Source organism: Papilio machaon, chromosome 1 (genome assembly GCF_912999745.1).
Source record: "Papilio machaon chromosome 1, ilPapMach1.1, whole genome shotgun sequence".
Taxonomy (NCBI): Eukaryota; Metazoa; Arthropoda; class Insecta; order Lepidoptera; family Papilionidae; genus Papilio; species Papilio machaon.
Window position 1 is genome coordinate 3,164,311 of NC_059986.1, and position 11,455 is coordinate 3,175,765.

Below are 11,455 nucleotides of genomic sequence, written 5' to 3' on the forward strand. Positions count from 1 at the left end.
CAATACACAATTTATTCGATTCACATTTCAAATACATATGAAATTAAAAATGTTAATGTTTTACCATATATAAACGTCATATTCAGAAATTTATACAAATAACATTAAATATGTTGCACAAGTTGCCTATTTTCATATCCATTATCTGTATGACAGTTTCATTTAGTTATATCATAGTGTTGTTTTTTAGAGTAAGGGGAGTTTGTGACAGTGTAAAATTTTCCATTATTCATGTTTTAAATTAAGACTAATAGAGTGTTGTTAAGAGTACATAGTAAGCTAATTATATCATTAATGCCATTATATTTTTATCACAACACAATCATTTATAATTTATAAGTAAAATTAAGCTTTCTTTGAATATGATGTATGCCAGGGATCCCAAATATTTTGGACAAGTGACCCCTTTTTCAAAATTAACTGTGACATCAGACCCCACATGGCCAAATAACCTACTTTTACTATCAACCCCCTTATTCATAATGGTCCGCTAACTTAAAACAGCTGCTATAGTGTTATTTTTCATTCTGACTTAGGTCAATAGAAGAAGACAGAGTGAGAATTAGCAATGCTTTAAGTTCGCAGACTATTATTAATAGGGGTCGATTTTTAGACCTTGTCTTATTTATTTATTATTTTATTTGTCGACCCCCAAAATCAGTTTTCATTTATATCGACCCCTTGGGGTCCACTTTGGGAATCCCTGATGTATGCTATTGGGAGTCAGATATTTGTAGTTCAAATTTAACTTGCACTGATTTCCCGTCTATTGATATGTTTATAGTTTAGGGTGTGTACAGATATTTATTGACATGAAAGGCTGAAGGATATAACATTGGATGGATTTGTAACATTACTGTGGTTTCCATGAGAAAGTGAACTCTACTTTATCACTTGTTATTTTAAGTTTTTATTATGTCGCATACATTAATACGACATTAAGTTATAAAACATAATTTGTAATGGATTTTGCTACTGATTTCAATTTATCATTCACTTTAAATTACAGTTTTTTTACAGAAATAGTTAATTAAATCTCCTTTTTGATCTATATAATTATAATTTTCAAAACTTCATTATCATTTAAAATTCTCTTTAAATATCACGGACCGAAAAACGGTGTAATTATATTAGGTCCTTACATATGAAATTGGCGTTTTGTATGGGAGGAACAAAAAGTCGAATATTTTTTAATATAATATATTTAATTAATCAAAGTATGAACCATTATTTTCTATGCACTTTTGCCATCTCATAGGTAGTTTATTGATCCCTTTACTAAAAAAACCAGTCGGACGGGAATCAATAAAATCTTTGAAGGCGATTTGGACTGCCCCATCGGAGTTGAATTTTTTCCCTTGCAAGAAGTTATCCAAATTTCGAAAAAAATGGTAATCTGTTGGAGCAAGGTCCGGGGAGTACGGAGGATGTCTTAGACTTTCCAATTGAAGCTCTTCTAATTTAGTAGCCGTCTGTTGCGCAGTGTGTGGTCTAGCGTTGTCGTGAAGCAGCAGTGGCGTGGAGCGATTGACCAGCCTAGGTTGTTTAGCCGCTAGCTTTTCCATCATGGTTTGCAATTGCTGACAATAGACATCAGCCGTAATAGTCTGGCCAGATTTGAGAAAACTGTAATGAACAATACCGGCACTAGTCCACCAAACGCTTACAAGTAACTTTTTTGGGGTTAATTTTCGCTTGGGGCAGGATTTGGCTGGCTGGCCAGGATCCAACCATTGCGCTGAGCGCTTCCGATTATCGTAAAGAACCCATTTTTCATCACAGGTAATGATTCGGTTTAAAATACCTTCATTATTGTGCCGGTTTAGTAATGTAACGCAACAGTCGACGCGCGTTTGCCGGTTTGCTTCAGTCAATTCGTGAGGTACCCACCTTTCAAGCTTTTTAATCTTCCCAATTTGCTTCAAGTGAATTAAAACAGTTTTATCACTAACATCGCAGCCTGCAGCTAACTCGGACGTGGTTTGCGATGGATCCGCTTCCACAATAGCCTTCAACTCTTCATTATCAACTTGAGCCTCAGGCCGTCCACGGGGCTTGTTCTGCAGATCGAAATTTCCACAACGAAAACGTTGGAACCAAAAAAGAACTGTGTTTTCTTTTGCAACACGACCGCCATACACATCATTCACCCTTCGAGTCGTTTCCGCAGCACTAGTGCCACGGCGGAACTCGTCCTCGTAAATAATGCGATATTTTAAGTTTTCCATTTTGTAAAATGAGTGACGCAAACAGAAAAAAACAGAAGAAAAAAAACAAATGAATGACGGTCATCGAACCACAAATACATGAGTCTATAGCTGTACAAATTTGAATTTGGAATTCCTTACCAAAGAGGAGAAATTCGTGATTAAAGTGGCCAGTACGAAAAACGCCAATTTCATATGTAAGGACCTAATATTAATGTTAAAATTAAATAATATTGAGAACCATTTAAACTGAGCAGTTTGTTATTTCTTATAAGCAAAATACACTACCGATTTTAATAATATTTGCTATATTATATCTTTGTAATTAACGATTTTCTAATGTATATTTCAAAAAACAATTTACAAATGAAAAATAAATCACAATACAAGAAAATAGAAATACAAGAAGAAAGTAATTGAACACGTCTACACAAGAAATTCGATCATCTTTAATCTAGGATGTGGTATTCGATAAGATTTGCGTGCTGATATTTTTTTTGCAGTACATTCTTCTGCATCAGATTAAGCTTTTCGGAGTTTTTTTTTCTTATTTTATAATGGCAAACATTGACACGATCGGTCGTTAAAAAGCTTCTACGCAATATTTCGTGGGTTTGAATCCCGTTGGAAACAAAATGTTTCCAATAGGAAATAGTTGATTTTTTAATTTTCATAGCTTCAACTGTATAGCTCAGTATATTTAAAAGGCATAGGGAAAATAAATATTATCAAAGATTTATTGGTAGATGGATAAGCATACAGAATCAGCTTCGAAAATTGAAGCCAATATTGATGTGTCACTGTATGTGAGAGAGTATTCAGTTTACCAATATACATAACTTTGAGTTGTAATTTACTGACATTTTTTAAATTTGTATCTCTGGAATCTGGCTTCGCTTTTGCGCCTTAATTAACTATTTTGGAGTATAAGATCTTTGGTTTATGCCCCATGTCATATAAAAAAATAGGAATAGAATCCTATTTAATTATATGGTAAAAATAAATGTCAATGTTTGTCTCTGATTGCTCCATGTTTTGTTTGTTTTAAATTTAATTTTTTTGTATCAGGAGCAACTGGAATTAGGTTTTCTAAAGAGTATTATTGATATTTTTAACGTTATTTATTGGTAATTAGTTATTTTAGATATGTAAACATTTTTTTCTGTAATAAATTATGTTCTAAATCAAATGTTTTTTATATTTAATTTTACAATCGTGGCATGTTGTTTCTAATTAAGTCAGTGAACAAAATTGGAGCGTCTGTATGTTATATTGAAAAAAAAACAATATTTCGTACACCTACGTATTTGCATTACTGAAAATGAAAGACATTTTAAATTTTTGTCTGTTACCGCATGGATCCTTTGTTCCGGGTAATCTCCGGAACGGCTGGACTAATTTTGATGAGAAGTAAAATAAGTAGTCTATATGCCTTCTTCTCTCTGGGCATGTCATTCACATTCACTTTTCCAAGTTTGACCTTCATCAGCATTACTTATTTTTTTAACTGATAAAATAGGCAAGTGAAAAAGCGTCCTAATCTATTACTTATTTACCAACTTAAAAGATAAAGAGAAAATATATTCAAAGCAACACTTGTGGCTGAGCGATTTAAAGACCTGAACTTTTTTCGAATTAATAAGAAAAAATTTCATTGTCTTTGGCTTCTTGAAAATTGTCTTTGGTCATCACGCGATTTGCTGTCAAATAACGTTTTTAACCAATTGTAAAGAAGGAAGAGTGAAACTTTATCCAATTGTGTCACAGTTTTGATAAACAAGCTTGAAAAACTAACGAATCAGTGCATGTCTGCGTCACGGCTCAAAATTATCATGTCTTGTTTCCAAAAAATCTAGAACTTGAAAGATTGTTGCAGGAACCGGGAAAGGAAAAGAAACTGTTTTCATTTCAGTATATTGTAGTAGGTTATACTGAGTGGTGTTGTTATTGTGACAATGGCGTATTAATTAAATAATTCCATGGGCGTGTATGAATGATATTTATTGAGATTTATATAATAAAACAACAGTTAAAATGTCGACAGTTCTTTTAGCCGTGGTTGCCGTTATTTTGTGCATTCTTTTCCGAATATTAAACGTAAACAGCCAGCCTCATAAACCCGTGATTTACGGAAGAGACAGGAATTTTATTGAAAATATTTTATTTATTGCGCCCTTCTTGAATGAACCGTAAGTGGCAGAAGAAATTCAAGTAATATATTTAGCTTTTTGTATTGAGTTTAAAAATTATTTTAATAAATTAAGAAGTTGAAAGAGGAGCAATCATCCGTGCTTAATGAGTTAATGATCTCATCAAGCATGGATGGATTACTCATCTTTTGATAATTTTATTTAAAGGTTAATTGATGTACGTTATCTTACCCTATAAGATCAAATGTAGTATTTTACTGTACATTCATCAATGTAATGTTTGTAAAAAGAGCTATTTTACGTTTCTATAGTAACAATTGTATAAACTTTAGATTATGTACAAACACAATTATTAGACATAAAAATATTTTTATACTACTTTAGTAGTCCATATTGATAATAAAAGTTTTTTTTTTAGTATGATTTAGTTATATACAGGCATTAAAATAGTCAAAAATCTTGGGCATCATTAATGATAAGTGATACCCAAGATTGATGTATATCCATAACATAGCAAGTTAAATAAAAGATAGTCATTAGAGGTTTTCATGTATTTTTTAAGTATTATAATTAAATTATTACTGCTTGTCTATTCTTAGTGTACCCTTATTTATTCATAGTGTACCCTATACAATTAGCTTTACATAAATTTGTGACATTACTATAGTCTCTATTTGAGTTGGCTTTGGTACTAATTTTAAAGTAATCTATTTTTTTTAAGTAAAACTTTTTGAATTTATTTGCTACACCATGTAATTGGTTAGAATTGGTTTAGTTCAATCCAGAACAAACAAAATTTTATCATTAAAATAAAATTGACAGATAATTTTGTCTCCTACAGTTACACACCAACAAGATTGTGGGGCTTCAGTGGTCATGTTCAGACAATACTTCACAGTCTGATTGGCAGAGTAAGGTGCCCTTGGCCAATCGGTGGCAGGATATCTCTGGTTCTCCCCGACAAATCCACACTCACTTATGATCTCTATGAACCAGTCGGATCTGAACGGGAAGGTAAGCTTGAAACATGAGACTAGATAAAAACAAATACATAATCATCAAACCCAGAACCTGTACATGCCCATTGGTTTATCATACTATGGCACACTTCTTTTCAGAATATATTTTAGCACAAAATTGCATATATGTTACAATTAGTGATTATCTTATCAAAAGGGCATTAAAGTTATCACTTATCACTAAGAACAATAAAAAAATTGTATTCTAGAATTTTGTTCCATGTTTATACACAATATAACACTTTGCAATTAGTTTGACTTAACTTAAAATTTTAAAACTAAATAAATGTACTCTAAAGATTAATTAGTTTTTATAAATTTGCATGAAAACAAAGTCACAACAATGCATATTCAACAACAATTTGTTGTACTTCAAGGTCATGGAATAATTTCAATTTTAAATTTAAGAATAGGTATGAGTAATGTTATTTATTGGTATTGGATAGATGATGTCATAGCTTCAAACTGCCACCATTATATTCACTTGATTATCTCTAATTTTTTTGTTGCCAACATTTAAAATACATAATAAATAATAACTGAAATTTTGCTGATTTGGATTCGAGACTGGTCCGGATTGACTGATTTATGAGATGTATTCTTTAGATGACGTCACTGTAGCGATCTGTCCCGGCATCGGCAACACGTCGGAGAGCGTTTACATCCGCACCTACGTACACTACTCGCAATGCCACGGCTACCGCTGCGCCGTGCTGAACCACATCGGCGCCCTCGCCAGTGTGCCCGTCACCGGAGCCCGAATATTCTCTTACGGTGACTCATTTTCTACCTGAATATTACATCATTCAAACTTTATGCCGGTTCGTTGTTAGCTGCGAGCGCATGTCTGCGCAAGGGACAGAAGTGTGTTTATATTACGACGGTAACTAAAATTATTGTAAACAGCGTCATTTCGAAATTACGAGCCGCTATTAAGTTTGAATGGCACTATACTTACAGCAGTTGTCACGCGTCAACGACCTTGACTTTAATAGCAATTCGATGTATTGCTCATTCGACACAATGATGCTAATAAAATTTATACTTCGCTTACTTTTCTAGATCTCTGATAACGAGATTTATGTTATCCGATAAAGTATTACCTACAATATAATCACATCTGAATCACAATGTTATGTCCTGTTTGCTATCTTTGTCTAATATACGTTCGTAATATGCACACATTGTTTGTTGCTATGTCTCGTAATTCAGTGATTATTATTTAATGCAGTCATTTACTAATTTTAACCATCCTGAACACGATATTTTGCTGAAGTTATAATATTCTGAAATTACCTTCAGCTGTGCAACCGCGTGAATTGCCACATAACTTTATAGATATTAATCAAAGATATGTTGAAGTAGATTTTTATTTTAGTAAAGTATAGTAAATGAGTGAAAAGAGTCTATGCGGGGAAATTAAGCAAATCTCTTCAACGTTTCAATATTATATTTTGTGATAATCAAGGTCGTTGTGGCCGTCTCTCTCATTTGTCGTTGTTCCATCAATGTCAAGGCGTTCCACTATGTTACGTTCACTCAAATTATGTATTTATTTCGCAACATATACAAATAGAAAAGCAACAAGCGGAGTTAAATTACACACAAAAAATGGTATTATAAAATATTTTCATAACACGATAAACAATAAAAACTGCATGCTACGTCGAAAAATAAACAATTAAGATTTCTAACGACTTACGATTTAGTAATGTCGGTTTAATGATCGCAAACTGCTTTATCCACTTTACAATTTTATAAACATTATACACTAGCTGTCGTTCGCGATTCTGTCCGGAGTTAAAAAAAAAAACTTAATAAGTAGCCTACTGTCCTTCTAAACAATGTTCTATATCTGTGCCAAATTTCATCCAGATCCGTTGAGTCGTTTCGGAGATTTTTTTATATTGAATAAGCTAGTGCTTGATCATAAACCTTCCATCATTCCATCTAAACTTTCGCAATTATATTATTAGTAAGATAAGTAAGATTAACTACAGTAGTATGCAATGAGCATAATTCAGTTATCGCTTTGTTATATGTTATATATTTACCTAAAACTTATCCAAAATTTCTTATTCTTGTATATAAATGTAGTCTTTTAATACATAATATTAAGATATATAACGTGAATATTATTTTCAGGTCACACTGACGACTTTGGTTACATGGTTGATAATTTAATAGAACGATACCCAAACACCAAATTAGTTCTAGTTGGATTCAGTCTAGGAGGTAATTTGATATCAAAGTATTTGGGCGAGGACAGGAAGCGACCTCCCAATATTGTAGGAGGCATCTCAATATGTCAAGGATACAATGCTATTGAGTAAGTGACTACTTTGTCTTATTCTACCTCTCTCGTTGAATTTTTTACTGCCTTAACACATATATTACAACAATATCGCCTTATCTTTCTTCCTATTTGAAAAATAGATGTGTTTTTGAAACAGGTGTTGGGGCTCCCTCCCCAAAACTCCCCAGTTTTACACCTTATTTACACAATATGTTCGGGGCAAAATTTTTAAAATACAAATGTTTTAGTGTGAACGTAAGGATATGTTTTCATTTCTTATCAAAGTACTAACATTTTTGCGAGGTCGAGTCATTCGATGTGATAGTGAGTCTGTAGTATATTTTCGATTACGTCTGTTGTTAATTCTAATAATTTTATTTATTATAGGGTAAAAATTTTATTGTTATGTAGACGTCATATTTCTTTTTGGTGACGGTCCTAATTTTAAGTTTCACGATTGCGTTTTAATTTTAAGGACAAAGTTATAACCAAATTACAAAGTATGATGAAATTTCTATCAAAGTCATTTGGAAATTTCATGTCAAAGCTTGTTGTGTTTTTAGCGAAAGAGTCAGTAATAAGTATTTTTTACAATTCACTGACGATATCCGATTCTATGATGTTCAATTTTTTTAAAAAAAAAATTCGCTTACTTGATAAAGGTTTTTACGTAAAATTTTGCATTCTAAAGTCTTAGTACTTTTGGGTGTTAATGAAGTCGTATTCTTCCTTGGACTTTAATAGAATGATTTAAAAGAATAACTTGGATAACATACATAGTTTATAATTAAATGTAGTGTATAACTGTTACATCTGGTAGTAGCGATATCACGTGGCAAGAAACGTGTGACGCGTTACGACTAACGAGGCTCCGATTGACAATTGGTCTAATTATGTTATTGGTCGAGTGGATCACTGTCACGAGGCATTCAGACTGATACATTCGTAAGGATCTTTATGTACAATGTCTCTTTCGAACAGTAAACAAGCTTGATGACTCAGTATACTAAAGATTGTAGGTTTTATTGCGTATCAATTTCTACAGAAATAAATATGTTATTAAGTAGTGTTTGTACACTAATTAATTTTAAGTATGTTCATTTAAAAATGAATAAATTCAATGGCGCAATAACAATGAATTTGATTATAATAAATTGAATAAATTTTTAATACATTAAAATATTTAGACGAAAGTGTGAATAAAATAAGGTATCATGGCCGTGTTTTCAAAAGAAATATTAAAAAACGTTAATAGTTTTATTATTTAATGAATTATTTTGTTATTATTATATTCCTATCTGGATTATTATTTTTAGTTTATTACAATCTTGACGACTATTGGACTTAATTGGCTGTTTGTGTGTCTTACGCAGATAACCTACAGATCAATGTTAATAAACTCATGTAAAGAGTAAATAATTTTTTATATTTATATACATGAAGTTTCTTTATATGAATTCACATTTGTTCTTTATGTATATTTTCCCATAGAAATCAATAACTGTTGTAATAAATACCATACAGATGTACAAGTTCCCAGTCTGTCTGCGTTTATCGATTGTCATAGCGCAAAGAGGTTTTGTTTACATTTTACTCCTTCGTATATTAATTACGTCATTTTTGTGATATTATAAGAAAAATCCTAATTAAAACACGAATGAATTCATCATAGAAAATTTAATGATCGTTTAGAAGAAACGTTTTTGTTATGAAATACAAATAATCTATAATGTGTATGAAAAGGCTGGAATTTAATGTGCAAAGCTTTTATTTTCGTTTAGTGCGTAACAATTAGCAATGTAACACAGGTTAAATACAGTTGAACCTGGATAAGCTATAGTCAAAGAGATCACGATATTGTTCTCCCGATAGTTTTCTCTCGACATTCTTCCTTATGAAGGTCTTCCATCGGGATCAATGAATCTCGCTTATATAGGTTTCTTGTTAATCAAGGTTCGACTATATAATAAACTTCGTTACTTTTCGAACATATTTCTCCAGATTGCAAACCTGGTTATTTACTTCATTGGTTATCAACCTGGCTATTTCTTGCAGCACTATTGTTCATCTTCTACAATGGCAAAATTTCCGTCGTTTCTACCTGTACATAATGACTGACAACTATCGTAACATTATCACACGACACAAGCGGATGCTGCTCAGCCCAGAGATGAAGACCAGATATTCTTTAGATGAAAACATGATCGTGTCCGCAGGTACACTGCCGGACTTAGATGAAGCCTATTCAAGGTTAGTCTAAAAAGCATTGTCAGGTTACTACTTAACGAAAATTATTTTTAAATATAATAAATAGCCAAAGATTAATGAAGATCGATTATTGGGTTCAGCCTTCAGTCTATAAATTTTTATATATTCTGCAATTGCTCAATTTAGCTATGTTTTTTTTATTGATTAGTATATTTGAATCATATTTTTAAATAAGAATTTTAAATTATTGTTGGATATATTTCTCAGGCGTGTGTACGGGTTTGAATCAGTAACGGATTTGTACAAATGGAGTTCCTGTGCATTCTACCTCGACAATATAAAAACCCCAATGGTGTTTATAAACGCGCGAGATGACCCCATAGTTCCTGAACAACTGTTGCCTGTTGCAAGAGAATTTGTCAGTGAGTATTGCCAGTGTCATTTTTTAGTTAAAATTAAATAATAATGCGATTTGTTTCCGGACGAAAAATGTTTCGCAGTTCATTAACTAAGGCAATATATATTTTACGTCATCCTCTAGGTTGTATACAAATAGTTTCTGAGCGTAGTTACCGCAAACAATTATTAATTTCCGTTCACCGATCGCTTCAGCAATTAACCTGAATGCTTAATTTCCCTTTAGCGAATGCTTATCTTTTATTACCTTTTAAACTCAATACGTTTATCATATGATAAAAAGAATTGTCCTTTTAAAAGCTAATGTAACACAAAAATATAGTAATCTAAACGATGTGATAATGCTATTTTTTTCATCGAACTTGTTAGCAACCAATAGAGGCCAATTTAAATAAAAAAAAGTTAACTTCCAAAAATCTAGACTTAGGAGTAGAATCCGCTAACGCCTGTCTGAAAATGAGACGATTGTATATTTTGAGAGTTAAATTATATGAAACCATCTTGTAGGTTCACACGACAAAGCGATGTACTTAGAGTTGGCACACGGTGGACATCTGGGATTCTACGAGGGCGGGCTGGTGTACGCCAACCCGGTGACGTGGCTGGACCGCGCCCTCGTCGGTCTAGTGGGGGGTCTCCTCATGGCACATGACAAGTGCGCCCCAAAGGACACCCCCCTCCTCGATGCCACCGTCGACGAAGACGAGCCGGACCTCATCAAATCCGCCACCATCATCTATCGGGACCCCCTCGATAAAACTCAAAAGGTCTAATTATTTATATTTTTTAAGGAGGCTTATTCGTTTATGTTTTATAGAAAGCTAATTTAAAACAGTGTTTTTTAAACTTTAACACGTCGTGAAGCTCTTAAAGAGTAATATTATGTCAGTTACTGATTAATTAAGAAACTATGTCATCAAAAATTCTTTGAGGCTTCACGACATTCTGTAGCCGCAAGTCACAGTTTGAAAAGCACTGATTTAAATATAAATTAACTCTGACTTAAAATGGTTATTTTATGTCGCCAAAGATGGGCATAGCCTTGGCGATATATTGCATTATAGTTGTTTGCTTCATACTACAGAATATAGTCTTAGGTTGCAATAGAGCGGCTTATATCGCTCCAATTCCTAGACGGCTTAAATATCAAAATTTAAT

At 32.6% G+C, this 11,455-nt stretch overlaps 1 protein-coding gene across 2 annotated transcripts; it reads left to right on the forward strand.

The window, feature by feature from the left end:
* Positions 1-4,037: 4,037 nt before the first annotated feature.
* Positions 4,038-11,455, forward strand: LOC106714206 (abhydrolase domain-containing protein 2). Of its 2 annotated transcripts, none has more exons than XM_014507178.2 (7): positions 4,038-4,396; positions 5,199-5,371; positions 5,983-6,150; positions 7,522-7,705; positions 9,728-9,922; positions 10,148-10,302; positions 10,805-11,454. In XM_014507178.2, exons 1-7 carry the CDS (start codon positions 4,242-4,244, stop codon positions 11,068-11,070), a joined length of 1,296 nt encoding a protein of 431 aa, XP_014362664.2. In that variant the 5' UTR covers positions 4,038-4,241; the 3' UTR covers positions 11,071-11,454. The 2 variants fall into 2 exon arrangements, with proteins under 2 accessions (XP_014362664.2, XP_045542334.1); XM_045686378.1 differs by having other exon boundaries at positions 4,368-4,418; positions 10,805-11,455.

Coding starts and splice junctions, on each gene's coding strand:
- LOC106714206 (XM_014507178.2), top strand. CDS start 4,242: ATGTCGACAGTTCTTTTAGCCGTGGTTGCCGTTATTTTGTGCATTCTT. Junction 4,397..5,198: donor GCGCCCTTCTTGAATGAACC/GTAAGTGGCAGA, acceptor TGTCTCCTACAG/TTACACACCAACAAGATTGT. Junction 7,706..9,727: donor CAAGGATACAATGCTATTGA/GTAAGTGACTAC, acceptor TATTTCTTGCAG/CACTATTGTTCATCTTCTAC.